Source organism: Etheostoma spectabile, chromosome 14, assembly GCF_008692095.1.
Source record: "Etheostoma spectabile isolate EspeVRDwgs_2016 chromosome 14, UIUC_Espe_1.0, whole genome shotgun sequence".
NCBI lineage: Eukaryota > Metazoa > Chordata > Actinopteri > Perciformes > Percidae > Etheostoma > Etheostoma spectabile.
This window is the reverse complement of record NC_045746.1, coordinates 8,929,804-8,950,645: the sequence shown is the minus strand read 5'-3', so window position 1 is coordinate 8,950,645 and position 20,842 is coordinate 8,929,804. Positions and strand designations below refer to the sequence as shown.

At 41.5% G+C, this 20,842-nt stretch overlaps 1 protein-coding gene across 21 annotated transcripts in view; it reads left to right on the top strand.

Moving 5' to 3' along the window:
• Positions 1-20,842, top strand: part of adgrb2 (adhesion G protein-coupled receptor B2) — a 240,978-nt gene that overhangs the window by 186,551 nt on the left and 33,585 nt on the right. For 20 of the 21 annotated variants that reach the window (XR_004334864.1, XR_004334860.1, XR_004334869.1 and 17 more), the window contains 9 exons: positions 2,639-2,742; positions 3,115-3,217; positions 3,718-3,868; positions 6,048-6,117; positions 7,933-7,999; positions 12,005-12,090; positions 14,645-14,743; positions 18,749-18,848; positions 20,053-20,124. Coding sequence is in view for 8 of the 21 variants with exons in the window: in XM_032534850.1 (XP_032390741.1) it covers positions 2,639-2,742; positions 3,115-3,217; positions 3,718-3,868; positions 6,048-6,117; positions 7,933-7,999; positions 12,005-12,090; positions 14,645-14,743; positions 18,749-18,848; positions 20,053-20,124 (852 nt within the window). In the remaining 13 variants the exon portion in view is untranslated. The remainder of the gene's footprint in view (positions 1-2,638; positions 2,743-3,114; positions 3,218-3,717; positions 3,869-6,047; positions 6,118-7,932; positions 8,000-12,004; positions 12,091-14,644; positions 14,744-18,748; positions 18,849-20,052; positions 20,125-20,842) is intronic. The other variant, XR_004334862.1, reaches the window with a different exon arrangement.

Here is a 20,842-nt window from a genome sequence, read left to right as displayed (position 1 = left end):
AGAAACATAAAACTTGGGGGAATAACTGGAAATGGTGTGCATGTGCTTCTGTAGAAATATGAACCCATTCGGCCACATGGTGGCGCTGTCATTAAGGCTTCAAAATGCAAACTTTGAAAGGCCACGCCTTTTTTCTTATTTCTTTTCAAGTTATTGACCAATGAACTTGGAAAGGGGCGTGGCTCTGGACATAAATGAAGACAAATCACTAACCATAAGGCCAATCATCACAAAACTCACAGGGTAGGTTCAGATAGGTGCCCCAGACATACCCAGACAGTTTAATATACATTAGCCACTAGGGGGCGCTACAAGCGTAAGATAGGTGAGTGGCATTACACACATTATACTATAAATCACATATTCATGGTCCAGTCATCCCACATCTCTCAGGATATGTCCTCATAAGTACCTGAACCACGCCCTGAAAGTTTAATTCAAATTGAACACCAGGGGGCACTATAAACGCAAACAAACTGCATATAGCGCAAATCAGGCCATAAATGACTAAATGTTTGTCCAACCAACACAAAACTTCCAGGAAACGTCTACGTAATGACCTCACACGTACACCGCAAGTCTCATTCAAATTAACCACTGGGGGCGCCTTAAATGCACGATAACTGGACGAGGAATGACACAAATCCAGGTTTGAGCTTGGAATCGAATGTTGCGTCTGCTTTTCTCAAACTGCCATGTGCTGGACTGAGCTACATATCACACTGAATTGAAAATGTTTTTGACAAATCAGTTGCAGGCATTTTAAACAAAGTGTACTTGCAGGATGTGTTTTATAACGACGTTGGACCACACGTGTTAAATTACTTTGAAGTCGCTACTGAGAGAAAAAAGGTTTGAACCCACGAATCGCGGCTTGCGGCTCTATTTCCTTTCTAAAGTCCTTTCTCTTGCTTTCCGCCTATGCCTTCAGCTCATCTTTAACAAGACACACATACAGCTTAACCACTTTAAGTTACTTGGCACATCTGCCTGACGTGCCTTTGTGTGTGACTATGTGCTTTCTTTGCTATAAAGACACTGTGTGTGTGTGTGTGTGTGTGTGTGTGTGTGTGTGTGTGTACGTGTGTACGTGTGTACGTGTGTACAGAGATAACCCTTTTGGGATGAAAGGGAAAGCTAGCCACCCTGGGAGGTAAATTGTGTGATTGAGAACTTTAAAGCAGACATTAAGCCCATTTGGGACACGGCGGGGTGTGTGCTCTCCACGCGGATTCATTTGTCTGTTCCTCATCCTTTAAAAGGCACACCTCGGGGGAGAGGAAAAGCAGACGTCCGCTGTACATCATGACCTAAATTGCTTAATTATGCGCTGTGGCCGAGTGCTTTTACCCTTGTGCATGTGAAATTATACAAAGGGGGAAATAGGTGCACAGCGGGCTCCCACTGTACATTCTCTGCCTCTGTAATTGGTGGTTACCTGAATGCGTCCTCATGTCTCAGAGTAAATAACAATTAATTGAAACTATAATTATAATTACAAGTTTTGTAGGTGAAGCTAAAAAAGTTGCATAGGTGACATCAAAGGGGTCAACAAATGAGAACTTTGACATTAGTGTAATTACGTGTTATTATCCAGCCAATCTGACAGACTTAATTGCATGTAATTAGCAAGTACAATCAGAAAGGTCTACCAAATGGATTACAACTAAGGAAGTGCAAGAGTTAATAAAAAGTGTAAGTGCAAAAGCGTGCACAAACAATTATTTAAATCTATTACAGTAAAGGATCTAACAGGATTTATTCAAACCAGTTTTTGATCTCCCTCACACATCGATTCATGTGTCTGTCTGTCTGCCTGTCTGTCTGTCTATCTGTCTGTCCTTATACTCTTTTTACCTGCTAACCCTGTATATGAAACTGGATATTACAGTACGCTTGGGTTCACCCTACATTTAACCGTTCAGGCTGTTAGCCTGTTGCTGCTTAGGTAAAACTTGAGTCAGAAACTAGCTTCAAACACATTACTAACAAACAAGGTTGTGGCATTTTTTATTTATTTCTTTGGTTCCCTAATGTAAAAATAAAGCTGATTTTTACCTCAGTCATATGGATGCAGTTTTGTAATAGTGAAGTGTAAGGAATAGTGGCGTTGCTGTAGGCCACTGGTAACCCCATAGTAACCACTTACTGTAGAAAACACATGTAAAGTGTCCAAAGCCATCAGTGCGGTATCCGTCATCCACTCTGAGGCAGACCCGCAAAGCCAGTGTATAGACTCAGTTATAGTTGTGTTCCCATTTTAATTTTAGTTTTTGATGACTCACCTTGAACTCGGGGATGGATGCATAAATTAATCCAATCAAATGGGATTTGAGGCGACTAGCCTAACCCACCCATTATATAAAGCTGCAGCTAGTGGATCAAAGTCGCTAGCAGAGCGTCATTATAGTAGGCGGTGTGTGATGAGGTGAAGATACTCTGCCGTGTCAATGTGACATTAAAAATAACCCATTCAGTGTTTTTTTTGTATAATAAAACAAGATGTCATTTGAAAAACAATATGCAATTTGAAGAAAATTTGAGTTTTGACAAGTAATGTGGACTAATGTCTTGCAGTAATTATTGACTGATCCATGTTCCCCTTTCCGTCCCTCGTCTTCCTTTTCACTCTCTTCAGGAAATGGGTCCAACCAGCATGCCCTCTGTGCCCCTCATGGTGGGCTGTGGGGTCTCCTGCACTGCTCTGCTCATCCTGCTGCTAATCTACGCTGCCTTCTGGAGGTACATGTGCACACACAGAACATAAAACTTGATTGTGTCATGCCTGTCTCTATACTCACACATCTGCTATGAGGACAGCTGGGGGGTTTTTCTCGTTATTTAGGCTCCTACAGTACCAATACATAAAAAGTGCTGTTTGTGTGTGTCCTTTACTGTGCCAAAACTCAAATGAGGCCTAGTAAGGAACAAATGGTTCAACTACAGCAGGGGGGTGGTGATTAGTTTCTGGTCGCAAACATGACAGATGGCAAAATCAAGCTAATGACTCTGTCCAATGTCCAAAAAGATGCTATTCAGTCCGTCAATGTGTCATTAATACTTATTTCATATGTCTGTCCTCTCTCTCTCTCTCTCTCATCCTCTGTTCTGTAGGTACATTCGTTCGGAGAGATCCATAATCTTGGTGAATTTTTGCCTCTCCATTTTGGCCTCCAACTTATTGATTTTGGTGGGACAATCTCAAACACTCAGCAAGGTGAGGCAAAGATGAACACAAAGAGAAAGTTATATTCCTACCCAAAGTAACTGGATTTCCACAGGGAAAATACACATTTATGGTTCCGGTATTAGTGCTCTTGACCAAGTTTTTTTCATAATGCCTAGACACTATTCACTAAAGTGTATTAAAGGGTCATAGAGTGGAGTTCTCAAAGTGGCAAGCTGACTTGGCACACAGCACTCTGAGTACTGACTTAGCAAGACAGCACTGTGAAGTGGTCAGTATCGATCAAAATGACAAACCAAGCGGAGCCAGGTTAAGTCCTATTTTTCTAAACAGTATGGGCTTCATCAGACTCCCTTTGCCCCCTTTGTCCAATTTATTTTGCGGAGGTTTCATTTCGCTCTGCTGAATAGTCCCAAGAGATGATTCATTATGACACATCTCATAAAATACCTTTTTCTTTTTACTTTTCTGTAAAACGTCTCCCACGCTTTTATCACTTTCTGTCTCCCTAACTTTCTTTTCCTCCTTAGGGCCTCTGTACTGTGACTGCGGCCTTTCTGCATTTCTTCTTCTTGGCGTCCTTCTGCTGGGTGCTGACGGAGGCGTGGCAGTCCTATCTGGCCGTTATCGGCAAAATGAGGTCCCGACTCATTCGCAAGCGTTTTCTGTGCCTCGGCTGGGGTAAGTCTTCATGCGACGCTGACAATTTAAATAACCGAAGTCTTGCAGTAGCAACCATTTTATCCAAAGGTTACATTTTTGTGTTGACAAAATGAACCCGGCATGACTGTACACCCCTATGCATCCTAAGTTTGCTGAGTGCACACACTGAAATGACTTCATTATGGAAACAACCTTCAGAATAATCAGCATCTAAAGCTTGCCAGCAGACATTGTGTGTTAATGGCTTGAAAGGCCTTAGTTACTGTGATTTAAAAGAAACTATTCAGTATCATAGTGGCACTGACTGTAACACAAAGGTGCTATTGTAAGTGTCTGCCTTTCCAGTTACTTTAAATATGTCTAACTTTCTTTGTGTGCCAGTGGATTTTCAGCAGAGCAAATGAAGACACTTTTATGAATTGGATGCTGATTGTTGCGTGTGATTGGACACTGTTGTGTGACATGAATTTGTGAGCAGCAAGACAGGCTTTTTAAATATAAAAAGTGACACATTATTATTTTGTAGTGTTGTCTTGGCTGCATAAGCCTTTATAACCTTAATTATTACCGTTTTAATTTAATCCAATTTTTCTTTTCTGTATACTATTATTTGCTGCCTCAAGGACTCAATTTCCTCAAAAGACAATTATTACAGAATGTAATATAATCTTACCTAATACTGCCAAAGCTTGACATGGGTTTTCTACTACTCACGGGATACATTCAGAGTAAAGATGACCTCCCTCCATTCAGCTGTACATCACCTCCTCGCAATGTACTACAACCGGACCAACAGGCATCAGGGATGTTTGTCGATAATCGAAACATATGATAACATCTGCATACCACTGACGAGATGCTTTGAGATAGCCCTAGGAATTACAACCTCTAACACTCTAACACCATCACCACACACACACACACACACAAAACACCGTCTGTTCATTTCACTTGATATTGATCCTAGCATTCTAATCTGCCCAAGTCACTGATGCCCTTACCTGATACAGAGCTACAGAGGAGGGTGAATGTATAGATTGTTGTACTGTGTGTGTGTGTGTGTGTGTGTGGTGTGTGTGGTGTGTGTGTGTTGTGTGTGTGTGTGTGTGTGTGTGTTGTGTGTTGTGTTGTGTGTGTGTGTGTGTGGTGTGTGTGTGTGTGGTGTGTGGTGTGTGTGGTGTGCACGCAGTGATTTAATATCCCTACACTTACAAATGGACATGAAATGCCTGGAACAGTCGAGCAAATTGAAGGGGATCAACAGCGTATCCTCCTCAAGTCCATTTTGGCATTTCCCCCACAAATTGTGTGATTGAAGTCAGTTACCATGGAAACAGGAGGTTTGGGGTGTCACTGGATCTGTGTTAGGTCAGCAGTCGAGCATGCATGCGTACTGTATAGGTGTGTGCTTACCTTATTGTATATCGGTAAACGCTGGATGAATGTTGTTATATTTGAAACTTGCTGGTCAGTAGTCCGGCCTGGCTCCCCACCTCTTATTTGTTAATGTTAATGTGACTTTTTCTAATTGCTTTTCATTTGCAGCCATAATCACAGCTTTGTTAATTACATGAATATTTCAGAGCCAAGCTCATTACGCAGTTCAGCATATTTCCTTCTTTTCCTGGCAGGCGCTCTGTGACACCCAGTCAAACTCTCTCTCCCTCACATACGCACGCACACACACACACACACACACACACACACACACACACACACACACACACACTGCTTGATTTAGCTAAGTAATGCATAACTTATTGACCACTCCTTGCTATACCTCACATTTTTATGGACTTTCTTTTAGTCTCACATGCTTACTCACAGGCTTGCAGCATTTTTGGGTTCCCTGTTGTATGGCAGCGTTGCTGTACTCAAAATGTCTTGAAATGCTAAATCAGAGCTTCTATCCCTGCAAGGAACTAGGATTTAAGCCCAGTTTGCATACATGCAGTGCCTGTGTGTCAGGGAGCACATGCGGTGCACTCGGGCTCACCCACAGAGCACTATAAGTCAGTTTCAATCACACATGCACACGTTACGCGCTATTGCATGGCTGCTTTGCATTTGAATGGGACAGCCATACGGCGTTTTACACACTGGAGAATCTTATTTAGCTGACGTGCTTTATCATCCCCATTAGGGCTTCCTTTTGTCTTTTGCCTCACCCTTTTGATCTCTCTCTTATTGTCTGCAGGTCTTCCAGCCCTAGTTGTAGCAGTGTCAGTGGGTTTCACCAGAGCAAGAGGTTACGGCACCGCCAGCTAGTAAGTACCGTTTCCCCACCCCCTGCACTGTCCCTAACACCAATCATGTCTGGATTTGGGTATCTTCACTTACTATCAGCACAGTGCCATCCGTATCCCAACAGCCAAACATTGAAAGTATACCCATGTTTACCCTTTGCTGTTTTTCTTTTCCCCTGAAGGTTTCAAGCTTAGGCCTATTTCATAAATCTGTATTTTTATACAATTTATTTTATAACTTACCAGAGGGGGTTATGGATTCAGTGGAGGCTCTGCTTAAAACACCTGAAAATGTAACGCTAAATGTACTCTTTATTTTTTATTTGAATCAACAAAACTCTTTTTCTCCATACATCCATCTATTTATCCTATTCTTATAACCCCTTGTTCGTATTATGTGTCATAGGGTGAGTGAAGCTGTTCCCAGCATGCACTTAGTGAAATACGCAGTAAATCTTACTGTTGCTGCTCATTTATATGGACACAAGACCTTTAAGCCAGTTGAAAGAGGGGTTATCAAGATTCTGTTAACACATTAAAGCCCCTAAAAGCTAGATTTATTTTTCTGTTACTTTAAATAATTATGACTAAATATGAAACATTCAAAATTAAATTATGCAAAAATATTTTTGTTAAAAACTGAACATTCAAAAACTCTCTGAGCTAATCTAATCTACCTCTCAGAGCTGTTTGAGTAACATTGGCTGCGTATGCAACAACCAAAGTATTTTCTACACTTGTTTATTCACATGATGCCAAACTATTATTATCGCACAGAGATATATGACATCATATATGTTTCCAAATGCGCCACTTTAAGCGGCTCCTTTTAAACCAGGCAAATAAGCAGGGACAAAGCACAAATGCAGAAATCTTTGAAATAAAACCATGTCTATTCTGACTTAAACAGGACATTTGATGTTATTTTTTTGGGCTCAATCACTAATGTAAGAAGTTGATAAAGAAAAAAAAACTTCTCCAGGACCTTTTAACATAAAATAACTCACTTAGGCGACAACATTATCCACGTTATGTGTTCGGAAAAGGTATTTTGAGCAATTTTTGAATCTCTAAATGTCAGATGGACAGCATCAAGTTTGTATGCTATCAAGTGTTGTGCATGTGTTACATTTATATTGAGTCAGCAGCCATACTCAAGTCCTTTCAACAACCATGTGTGAAGCTTGTTATGGATGTTTTGTTTACATTGGAGCCGCCCATTTAAAAAGCACTATTGCTAACTACTGTTGGGCTTACCGTTAAACAGGCAATGCCCACAAAATGCTCTGTTAACCAGTCAATGGTCTAATTGATTCAATGAAAACACATTTTAAAAGATATTTACAAATGGGTTCCTGCCTACTTTACTCAGCATCTCATTAATACGAGGACTGTATCACAGCTTTTGGGCCATTTTTCATCTTCCTTTTATTGAGCTGCAATTAAGACAACAGAGGGGCTTCGGTAAGCTCTGATGACATCACTCGAGGACACATTTAAACTCATTAAGTCTCAGTAGCTTTCACACCAAATGAAATTTTTACAAGAGCATTTACTACTTCGGGGATATGTTTTAGGTAATGTACATAATACATTTGCTCAACACTAAGGGCAATATTTACAGAAAGAGGTACTTATCCAGCCACTGCAACGACGGCTTTATCCCTCACTTAGGAAATTCAAGATCCTTAATTGCCTGTGTGCTTGTTGCGGTGAAGTGCTTGACACTCACAACTAAGTGAAATGTGAGACCTGAATGTGGTGAAGTGATACTTTAAACACCAGCAGTTATATGATTTTGTGCTCAAACTTGTCTGTTTTATTTGTTTTCTCTAGTTGCTGGCTGTCCTTGGAGGGCGGTCTGCTTTATGCCTTTGTTGGGCCTGCTGCTGTCATTGTATTGGTGAGTCTGTCCGTCACTATCACTGGTCACATTGCACACATTTTTTTTTTTTATTCCTAAATTAGCCTCCAAGCTAAGAGCTTTAAAGCAGCTGACCTCTAAGGATTTCCCATTCTCCCCTTGCACATGTGAGCATACTCTGGGTGTGCAGAATAAAATGATGAAATGAGCACTCGGATCCTTGAGTTGTAAAATATCAGCCCAGAAACACTCAAATCTATTCTTGCCAACAAGAGTCTCGGCAATGCAGCACATGCCTGGACTGAATTCCAGCCCAGCGGCCAAATCTCTCATTCTTCTGTGTACTTTCAAAGTATGAGTCACTGTACTCAGTGTACTTAAGGCTAAAATAATTTGAACTTCTTTCTACTTCTTCTAACTTCTTTTTGGACATGAGTATGTGATTCACAGTGTGCATCACAATTATGATAATGTGTATTTTGTTTGCTTTTGCCAATTGCTATAAAACTGATATTTTAATGTACAAGAAAATATAGCTGGATATTGTTTGCAAAATTGAGTGCATTGATTGCATCTCAGTGGTGTTTTAATCATCTGTTGTTGTGTGCTGCTGTATGTGGCTGTTTCCAGGATTAGCTAATTTCTCCTAAATGAATCCCTGGGTAGATATTTCCACCATTAAGCTTAATAAGTCTAGATGGGGTACTACATTTTAGTTTGGTAAATTGCTGTGACTGCTGCTGCTGTTGTTGTTTCTGCTCATGCATTAGGATTTTTTTTCCCCTCGTTGCTTGCACACAAGCTTGTGTTATAGTACAGTACATGTCAGAAAGGAAGAATTAATCAGACAGCGTCACAGGTGTGTAGAGTGATATGCATGTTTTTGAAGTGAATTCCTGATAAGAGAGCAGCAGTTTGACAGTTTGGGATGCAAGGGAATACGGGATTATATTGTGCTGAATATTCATGATTATGATATTTTGGTGGCTTCCAATACTACTGCTATTATTTAATGGGTACATGGTCAGAAAACCCGGCAAACCACCACCTGCACATCAACACTCACACTGATAATTCTGTAAGAAAGTACACACAAGCTCAGTGCTTTATCGAACAAAATCCATTTTGCGTAAATTTATAATTATAAAACATTGTATTAAACAATGGTTAGGGTGTTTTGTTTATCAGAGCTCAAAGGTTACAGCCATCCCGTAAAATCAAAGGACAGTTATCCACATATGTTGTACGTCAATGTCTGGTGTTCCTCGGAATGTTTCCAACCTTCCATCATTTCTACCTCCATAATGTCCTGTCAGATGATTGGCAGGCTTAGCTATGCTCGGCTCCCCATTAGTAAGAGAGGCAATAAGTGTTTCATTTTCCTTCTTCTTTTTTAAAGGTCTCATGACATGGTGCTCTTTGGATGCTTTTATATAGACCTTAGTGGTCCCCTAATACCATATCTGTCTCTTTCCCAAAATTTAGCTTTGGTGAAGAATTACAGCCACTAGAGCCAGTCCCACAATGAGCTTTCCTTAGTATGTGCCATTTCTGAGTCGGTAGCTTTTGAGAAGGAGAGAGGAGGGGGAAGGTGGAGGCTGCCACTTTGCTTGTTTGAAAGCCATGATGTCTCTCTATCATGGATGGGCCAAAGTCTTTCGGCGGGCAGAGCAGAGAAAGGGGAGGTAACTTTGCCCCCTTATGACCTCATAAGGAGCAAGAGTCCAGATCGGCCCATCTGAGCTTTCATTTTCTAAAAGGCTTAGCAGGATACACAGGGCTTGGTTCGTTTACTTATCGCCATTTCTTGCCACTGGGGGACCATAGGCAAACTGGGGGAATACAAATTAACGTTAAGTAAAACCTCATAAAGTGGTCGTGCCATTGACCTTTTTGAGGTAGTCACCACAAATGGAAAAATCCCAGCTTGAAGTGATAATTGCTGTGTGTAAAATCAAAGGTCAGTTATCCACATACGTTGTATGCCAGTGTCTGGTGTTCCTTGGAATGTTCCACCATTTCTACCTCCATAATGTCCATGTACACTCCACACCCCATCTGGTTTGTAATGGTCCCCGGCCCCCCGGTGTTGTTCCTGGGGCCCCACTCCAACAAACATCTGTAATGAGAGTGGGACGTCAGGCAGAGAAACACATACCTTCCCACAGGACTCTTCTCTAATTAATGAACCTGGCCCTGGGCAAATAGCAGAGCGGGATGATACTGACTCACAGAGCCGAGGCCAGACATGACTGGCATGGCAATAGTGCTCTCCCGATTTGGCACATCTTCGGGATTTGACGGCAGCAGCTCACACAGCAGAGGGAAGGAGATCATAGAGTTTTTTTAGCAAATTGCTAAAGCTGCTAGATCTACTGAAGATGTAGCAAGGAAATAGGCTTCAAGTAAAAATCTGGCTCCTGCAAAAGCTGCAGAAAACGGAAATACAGCAGCCCGCATGAAAGTGAGACTTTAACTGCTCAACTCCTCCGCTCTTTCTTTAGGATTTCCAACATCTGTGTGTTGAATCTATAAAATGTTTTTGCCGAGCCAGAAGCTGCTCTTGGTGACAGATGAAAGAAGCAATTCAGGCAGACATTCAGTTTAATACCTTGATAAGAATTTGGAATTCGTTGCGCACACGGAAAAGGCGTGTACGAGAGTGTAATTGTCATTACACTGCTGACATCTCAAAGGACACTTGCAGATGAATAACCAAACAGAGACTCTACAGGGAAACCCATGAAGGGTGGAAGAAAGAGTACAGATGAATGTTGGAAATCAGGATTAGAAGGAAGATGTTGCCGGCATAGAAAATCTGCCAGATGGGCAGGATTTCAGAGGTCTACATGTGGCAAGGCTGGCCTCAGATCTGTTTGTTTGTTGTCTTTCTGTGTGTGCGCATGTGCGTGTGCGCGCCCGCCCGCCCCTGATGGAATCTTTGTCACTGGGTCACCATGGCCAGATGTTTGGCAAGCTTAGCTATGCTCGGCTTCCCATTAGTAAGGGAAACCAGGATGAGAGGCAATAAGTGTTTTTTTCCTTCTTCTTTTTCACCGTAAATGGAAAAATCACAGCTTGGAGTGATTACTGTGTGTAAACAGTATGTATTTATAAATGGATGTAAACAATGCTCATCTAAACCTATGCTTGAAAAATTGCAAGTGAAACCAATTCAACTTGTTTGTGAGACCTTAGTGAGGGAATGTAAAGATAACTTTTGTTTGCAAGCAAGCAAACTTCACAGAGTACCTTTTTTAAAATTGGCGCTATTTCTTCCTCACGCACTGAATGGAGTGCTGCTCAGCAACATTACACTCTGTCACGCTAGCAGTGGCCATGCGCATTAAAGCAACAACACCTGTCTTACATTTGCATTGTTGAATCTGAAGAGGAAAAATGTTTCTAGATCATAAAATGCCTGAGTGGTGGATGTCAGAGAGATTCTTTTAGTTCTCTTAAAAATGAAGTCGATGGTGCGATAAATCGGGTTTCTTTACTCATGCTGCATCAACAGAAGCTCAGGAATGATGTCATCTGTCCCACAGTGGTCAAATGTACAGTTATGTTGATTGTATTAAATACACATTAATTATACCTCACAATGTTACAATCTGTCACGATTTGAGTTCACTTTATGAAAAGATAATATAAATGTGCCTTTTGTTGTAAAAGCACAGCACCTGTTTAAGGAACATCCCAAATATGTAAAGTTGGGATGCTGTATAGGAATTTTGTATTCCTCTTTGGCCTTTATGGATTTTCAAAGAGATAGTAGGTATAGTAATAGCTGTGTGCTATGAAATATAGCCATGCTTTTTTGTATTGAAATAAGCTTAAAGCTCCTCTTGCATAGGAGCAAGTTGGCCTGGGAGCCCTGCCAACACAGGCACTGTCACTTCCAGTCTTGGGTCTGTGGGACAATCAAAAAGTTGTCTTCAATCAGCCAAAACATTAGGAAAAGAAATCTAGAAAAACTTGAATTGAATCCCTGTTGCCAACCCATCTATCACAGCAACCCTGATCAGTCTCTGTCTCTCTCAGGTGAATATGCTCATTGGAATCGTGGTGTTTAACAAGCTCATGTCTCGAGATGGCATCTCAGACAAGTCTAAAAAGCAGCGAGCGGGGTAAGTTAATTTACTAAACTTTCTGCACCTCATCCACACACGACTATGCACAAAAGACATCAACACACACCGCTTAGTCATCCATCCACGCTATTCTTGGTGGGAACCGACTACAAATTTGCTGCGTTAAATAAGTCTCGCCCTTCTGTCAGACACAAACTCAGGGAGACAACATTTTCATGTCAACTAACTGGATCCGCTTTCAAGGGTCTCTGAACACATACCTACTTGTGCACCTGTGCCTTCCGGTGAAGAGAATTGAAAAAATACAGTCCAATTTGGCAACAAAATGACAAGACATCTGCTATGTTCTGTTGCTCAGTGAAATCTATTGGCTTTTAACAATCGCTGCCACGTCTAGTTCTCTCAGTATTATGTGACATGGATAAATATGGTGGGTATGAAAATCGGTGGCAGATGGAAACCTAATTAAATACTGTAAACACCAGGATAATGTGTGTTGAATCTCATGCACTATTGAAATCCGTTATTCTGGGGCGGCCTCTGGCTCACCCAGTAAGAGCATTCGCCATGTTGGCTGAGTCCTGCACCGACACAGGTTCAAATCTGACCTACGGCCCTTCAATTTATTTTATACTGTTTATTGATTAAATTACAATTTACACTCTGTTTTGTTAGTAATCACTACACACAGGCCTGCAATACACACACATGCTCAGGACCTATTCATGCACAAATGGGGATATGTCAGAGTGAGTGGGCTGCCAGTGCTGGACCAGCGTCCTGAGCGGGTGGCGGGTGGGGGGGTTTCTTGTCAGATGATTGGCCGGCTTAGCTATGCTCGGCTTCCCATTAGTAAGAGAGGCGAGGATGAGAGGCAATAAGTGTTTTTTTTCCTTCTTCTTTTTTAAAGGTCCCATGACATGGTGCTCTTTGGATGCTTTTATATAGACCTTAGTGGTCCCCTAATACCATATCTGAAGTCTCTTTTATATAGACCTTAGTGGTCCCTAATACTGTATCTGAAGTCTCTTTTATATAGACCTTAGTGGTCCCCTAATACCATATCTGAAGTCTCTTTTATATAGACCTTAGTGGTCCCCTAATACCATATCTGAAGTCTCTTTTATATAGACCTTAGTGGTCCCCTAATACTGTATCTGAAGTCTCTTTTATATAGACCTTAGTGGTTCCCTAATACCATATCTGAAGTCTCTTTTATATAGACCTTAGTGATCCCTTAATACTGTATCTGAAGTCTCTTTCCCAAAATCCAGCCTTGGTGAAGAGCTACAGCCACTAGAGCCAGTCCCACAATTAGTTTTCTTTAGTATGTATTATTTCTTGATATTCCCCCTTTCCTGTCTATCCACTCTCAGTCTAATAAAGGGAAAAAGCCCCCAAAAAGTATCTTGAATCCGTTATTCTTTCAGACATGCACACACACAATAAGTATGAGACACGCATGCAAATGCATCCACATACAACACTACTTCTCCTAAAGCAGTTGGCTGGTTCTTCATCATTTGATTCCATTGTTTTTCTCTCTCTTATTGTCTCTCTCATAACACTTCCTCCCATGTCTGTAACTCTTGCAAAGTTTGATAACTTGTCTATAGCTGCAAGGGTTAAAATTACAGATCGTCTCTCCAGAGGGTCGATTAGCTTTTGTTACCCTTTGATGCAACTAAGATTAAACCAGATGATGTGTACAAACACACACACACACACACACACACACACACACACACACACACAAACAGATACACCCTTCTTTGTTACAGGCAAGGTCCTTGGTGTTATGAGAGTATTATGCACGTCTTCTCAGATTGTCAGAAGTGTGTTTTTGGAGCGCACACACATCTGAGTGCTCCTGCACACAGTAGTTGCTCGTGTTACTAACAGGACAGGCTGTCATTAGCTTAATGTATTTCCTTATGAAGCAGTGGGGATGTGGTTGGCGCCAAGGCAATGAGCTGTGATGGGAGGCTAATGTAGCATAGCCCGTGCAGAGCCCCATCATTCTCCACTTGTGACACACACACACACACACACACACGCTGTTTCTCTCCATCTGAGTAGTCATCTGTAAGTAAACAGCCAACGTATTTTTCTTTCCTTTGCGGCCTGATAATAGAAAGCTTCATTATGCACAGGCCTGCCTACACTGCCAGTGGAATGAGATAGTTGGTGTATTTCCTGTCTGTCTGTAATCTGTTAATCCACACTATTCTGCTATAACATTGCAATGTCCGCCTCCCACTTTCTCTTCACTTGCTCAATCTTTGTATTCGGACTGTTGTTCATTGCTGCTACTTTTTTTAAGATCTGGTTTTAATTTGACTTTCTTTCTTTTCTCCCTCCCCTTCCCCCTGTTTTTCTTTTCCCCCGCCTCTCTTTGATGTGCCCACCTTTTCTCCTTTTCTTTTGATTCTTTTTGCAACTGTGACGCCTGCACATTCACCTGTCGCCATTACTGGAACTTGTGTTTCAACACATCCCCCACCCCACTCCCTTTTCTCCTCACCACATGGTTGTGTGTGTGTGTGTGTGTGTGTGTGTGTGTGTTTGTGTCTGTTTGCACGTCCTAAAGTGTCCCAGCGGAGGCGCGTAGCCGACTGCTCCTGAAATGCTCCAAGTGTGGCGTGATCTCGAGCACCGCTCTGTCCAGCTCAACTGCCAGCAGCGCCATGTTAGTCCATCTTCATCTTTCTATTTTTTTCATTCTCCCCATTCCGCTCTCTCTGTCTCCTACTCTGCATCATCCTCTCTTTCTCTCTCTCTTTCTCTTTCTCTCTCTCCCCCTCTCTATCTCTCTCTACTCCATCCTTTTAATCTCTGGCTGTCGGTAATGATGCAGGATGATATTCAGACTTGTCTGGATAAAAACAACAAACTAATGAAAGGGAACAACACCTGCACTGTAATCCGCCGCTCTTAATGAGAGCATGGTTTAAAAAAAGTGGATTTTCCTCAGGTCCTGCAGCGCAAACCTGACCTGTGTCAGACGGTGTTTGTGAACCATTTTTAGAGTTTGTTTTAACGTATTCATAGTGCAGTATTGCAAGAAGCTTAACACATCAGGGCAGTACAATGTATAAAGCAAACTGTGTTGTGTCTCTCATTACATTATCTTATGTAGTGTGTGTGTGGTCCTCTCTGTTCCACCACTTTAAAGGGATAGTTCAGATATTTGAAATGGGGTTGTATGAAGTTCTTATCCACAGTCAGTGTACAGTAGATGGCGGTAGGCACGCCCCAGTTTTTAGAAGCAGGCAGCATACCCGACACAAACGCTAAGCAGTGTACTGGTGTTTACTGGGGCAGCAACTAAATGTATTTTAGCCACCTAAAACATGACCCACCTAAACAAATCAATATCAGTTTAAGCGTACACTATATTAAGAAAATGATCATCGCTTTACCTTCAGAGAGCCCTTTCCAACGCCAAACTGAAGCCGTTATATTTATCTGTGCTCTATTCCACGCCACCAGGCTCCTTTGACCAAAACAATAGTTTTACCTTGACAACCTGGGAGTCTCAGGTCTCCCGCTGCATCGATAGGGATGTGTTTGTCTGTGTTAGTGCCTGACTTTGTAAATTGGAACTAACTCTTTCAAAATATCCTAACTATCCCTTAAAACTGGTTGTCACAGTGAACACATATTTCAGATGGAGTGAAGTAATGGAATGAGAAAAACAAAACATTTAAGATATGTATGTTGTTTTTTTTTTAGAGTTCTTACAACATGTCTAATCGTGCAGAGTGCCATACAGTCTGTGAAAATGGTTTATAATGTTGTTTTGTGACTCTGGAGGAAGTTGGTAGTACATCTTGTGGGCGAGGGGTTAGAATATCTTGGCCCACAGTATTGTTCTTGTCTGATTCTGCCTCTAAAAAAACTCCCAACTTCAGGTCAAGTCAACTTTATTTGTCAATTGTGCAATACGTGCCAGACTAACAGAGCAATGGAAAATACGTTTCTCTCCGACCCACAGTGCAGGGAGTAAGTAATATAGACAAGTAATATATACAATTAAACAAAAGATAAGTAATATGTACAATACTGTAATGAATTCTAAATAGGGCAAATGTAAGGCAAAATCAAACAGTACAGAAAGATAAAGATAAAGATATTGAAGTGTGCAATGAAAGGAAAGAGTTCTGAGTGTCTACATTTAGCAGATCCTATGTGGAAGGGGGTGGGTTTCGAGTCCAGCGTTCTTGGGGCAGAGGGGAGGGTGTTGAGCTTCCTGACAGCTTGGGGAATGAAGCTGTTCGCCAGTCTGGAACAGGCTTGGATGCTCCGGTACCGTCTCCCAGATGGCAGGAGGTTGAAGAGGCTGTGTGACACAATGCTGTTTGCTCTGCGGGTGAGGCGGGTTTGGTAAATGTCCAGGAGTGAGGGGAGTGGGACACCACTGATCCGCCCAGCAGCCTTCACTATGCGGTCGGAGACATTGCAGCTCCCATACCACACAGTGAGTCAGCTGAACAGGATGCTCTCAATGGTCCCCGTGTAGAAGGAGCACATTCTTCAGGAAAGGAACTAATGGGCGTGCTGGGACTTCTTGGCCAGTGATACAGGGTTTGTTGTCTAGGAGAGTTCCTCACCCCCAAGGATTTGGTGCTGCTCACTCTCTCCACAGCAGCACTGTCAGTCAATGGGGGTTTCAGGGTGGGAACCACCTAACCACCTAAACTACAATTATCTGACATTCAAAGCAGAATGTGGCAGATTTGCCGACTCTGATACTCAGAAATTCCCCCAGAAGCAGAGAGTTTTCATATTCAGGCTGTGAAACAGATTGTTTAAAAAAAAATGCATAATTGTTTTGCTTGATTTGCTAAATTCTATGATGGCTAAGGAACTCTTTTGATGACTTTTGTAGGGCTTCATGTCAACAAAAATACCACAAAAAGCATACAAAAAATGTCTGAAAAAGCAACAAATGAAAAAGGTCTGAGAAAACCACTAAAAAGTCTCAAAAAAAAAAAAAAGAGGAAAAGGCTACCAAAAAGTGACCTGCCTTGTCAAAAGCATGTCAATAAACTCTACATTTCTGGCCCTTGGGGGATTCTTTTTTTTCAGCGTGGCCCTTAGTGAAAATGAGTTTGACACCCCTGTGTTAGAAGGTGCCACTATATAGTAGTGTCGCAAGGAAAAACTAAAAGGCCTTTTTTCTTTTTGGGGACCATATATTCCTGCAAAGAGGTTCGTAGTCATGGATTAATGTTCAGAGCAACCAGCTTGTTTATGAAAGCCCCTCCCGTTTTACTCTTGCAGACAATCCTGTCCTTGTGCAAATCTTTCATTATGGCTTTGTGTTTACTTTCGAGAGAGGGCTCTGTTTAAAGGAAGGCTCTGTTCTTACTTGTGTTGTTGCATGATTGGCCACTAATGGGATGAGATTGCCTATTTGCAGTAACAAGTTTGTATCAGTTTGTTGTTGTCGCTGGGAAAACAAGCAGCCGTTATTGACTTTATTTCCACCCAGCTTTGCTGAACTCAGATCCACATACATCTTTGCTGAATACATATAGTCTATCATAAGATATGGTCATTCATATTCACATTGCTTCACTTCTTGTTGCTTGCAGGATACGGTTTGGTTGTCCTTCAAAGAATCTGCTTCTAGAAATCCTTTTGGAAATCCATAATTAAACAGTGTGTACTGTGTAATTTCTGTATTGTTTACTGAAATAGCAACAACAAATATATAAATAATTCAGCTCAAATGTTGCTGGTAACACTCCTTCATTCTCTGTAGCATTACTATAAAGTAAGCCTTGCCTGTTTATATCTCCAGTGTCTGGATAAAGCATTAAAGACTTGGTAAATTGTTTTCTAGAAAGACACAAAAAACTTTGGACACATTCCTCCCAAATGACTTTGACTAAAATAACCCTTATTATGTATGAAGTACACTTTCTCTATCAGAATGTGTATTTTCACATAGAATGTAGGCTGGCTTAACTGAACCATAGTGTATGGTTAGAAAAAGAAACCGTCAACAACCGCTGGAAACTTTACACATTACCAAGAGGACAGCACATCCTGGGCTTTATTGCTCTATTTTCTCTTTTATTTATTGCCTTTGGACATGCACCTGTAAAGGGAAGTGCATATTTCTCAGTGTAAGACGGTCGGTCTGTCTGTCTGTCTGTCTGTCTGACTGACAGCTCCGTCTGTGGTTATGAAACCAGGAATATGTGCTTAAACAGCATGAACATTTTAAATTGGTGTCTGACTCCAGTTACAGATGCACACACTCCCACACACACTCACTCCTCAGAAGCCCCCGTGTCAGTACTTGTCAATGGCCTGTCTTCCTCGTCCCTGTTGGCCCTCTGCCCATCGACTCTCGGTCCAGCAGCATGACACTTGCGCATCAACCATGTAAATATGAGCAATTTTCAGTCTCATAGCAATCTACATGATTACATATCATCTTCCACTTCTCAGTTGGAATATTAAGTGTGATGCAAGCATCAGTGTGCCAATCAGCGTCAAAATTGCCCACCATGGAACCTACGACGTGTGTATGTGGTGTGGGTGGGTGCATGAGAGAGAGTTATGTGACTCACCAAAGCTGGCTGGTCTGGTGTTTTGAGACTGAAGCCCTTGTTCCTTCTCCTTCTTTCCCCTCCTCTTTCACTCTCTGTGTCTGCCTCTTTTTCTCTTTCTCTGACAGGGCGTCTCTGTGGAGCTCCTGTGTAGTTCTTCCCCTGTTAGCGTTAACCTGGATGTCAGCAGTGCTAGCTATAACCGACCGGCGCTCCACACTCTTCCAGGTGATTTGTCTCAGAAACATTAGCAGATGCTTACACACACTGTAACGTACACATATACTACACATACCTGTGATGCATCATTGAAAAAGCAGCTTTAAAATGGCGTCAGGCGTCAAAAGTGCAACTATTTGGGAGCCTCGATTGTTGACTTTTTTTCTTCACATTTGACCATGAAGACAAAAATATTAAACCTGAATGATACCATGTTTAGAGGATGAGCCAAGAACAAAAATAGGATTAAAATTAAAAACTTAGATAACCTTCAATCTCCACAGTGTCAAGACCATTAGTCTATGAATGAAAGTGAAATGAAACTTCTGCAAAGATTTATTATGAATAAATATAACTTGGTGGACTAATTTCCTTCCCATATCAGTGTTTCTGAGCCATTTTACCACAGTATTGCAGTAACACAGGATATTATAATACGTATTATAATACAATATTATAATACGTACAATACGTTAACTGTTTGCAAAGTGGGTGCTGCTTAAAGCATGCCACAAGTTGCATTTATTTTCTCTCTTTTTTTTCTGAGCATTTTCACATAACCGTAACCCAAAACGTACAACAAGGCAACATTTACATTAATTACATTTTTATATTCCATTTTCAACTGTACCAAAACAGACACAAGGCAAAAAGGTTCTCCTCATCACGATTCTAAATGTTTAAGTTTTGCAATTTTAATACAGCTAAGAATGGAAATGACAGCTCAAGGTTGCTGTTTGTCATGGCAACACAACACACTTTCCGGTTTGGGAGTTTTTCATGTTCACAGGAGTCAGAAACATTTACTGTCAGAGCAGTGATGGGAAATAGTTGTCATTGTAAACTCAGCTCTGTAAAAATATAAAAATGCAAATACATCTCAGCCCTCAATATAGTTTGATACAACTGAACCTTCCAGCCAAAAGGACTAAAATCAGATTGTATAATGAAAGCAACCGCAAGCTTACTGCTTTTTGTGGCGAGAAGAGGTTTAGCTGTCTTGCATTAGAATTGCTCTTCTGTAGGGGGAAAACTGTCAAAAGCAGCAATGTTGCCAATTATTGATATTAGTTCATATACAGCATATCCAGTGTTACTTGTGGTATATGTGGTGGATGGAGGAAACAAAAATCACTTTGAAGGCTTGCCATAGTTTAATAAGGTTTGGGAACCACTGCAATAACTCACAAGTCAATGTTTCTTGCCACTCCAGGTCCTCTTTGCAGTCTTTGACTCTGTCCAAGGTTTTGTCATCATCACCGTCCACTGTGCAATGCGCCGAGAGGTGAGTTCAGTTTCCTCTTCCTGCTAAGCAGCTGTGTGGTTTGCAGTAACGTTGCATGCATTTTTAATTAGGCACCACACCGACATTCACTCCACAGGTGCGATTTGTGTTCGCAAATGTCACGTTAGTTTCCGGGTCAGTCCAAAGTCACGGCAGAACACAAGCAAACATGAGAGGGATTAGCACGGTATTCATGTCCTATGTTGCGCCTCTTCTTCCCCATAATGCAGTATGATAGTGCTGTATTGTCCGTCCGATCCAAGGCTGCTCTAAGGAGCTTACTAAGATGCTGTATGGAATAAGACGATAAGTCCCTAACTAATAACGCCTTTGAGACAGACATTTACACACACACAAATGCGTGCACACTCATTTTTCCATGGGCTATATTACGAATGCGCTCACTTCAATTAATGGAGTTACAATGTCATCAGTTTTCCATGACTGTGAATGTGTTGCTGATGTGTGTACACCCCACAAAGCCTTGCCTATATCCAAGAGATCATTATGATATTGAATGCACTGCATAGTGTAAGTGAATTCTTAAATGCCTGGAATGCTTGGCTGTATTAAATCAATATCACAAAAGCGGCAGGGATCAGGGTACAGTAAATCCAGGAATTATTTATTGTAAATGTATGAAAAACCCTTGCATAAATCCTTCGTAGCTGCCGAACAACAGGCACAAGGTGAGTGCCATACCAAATGGAGGGAAAGG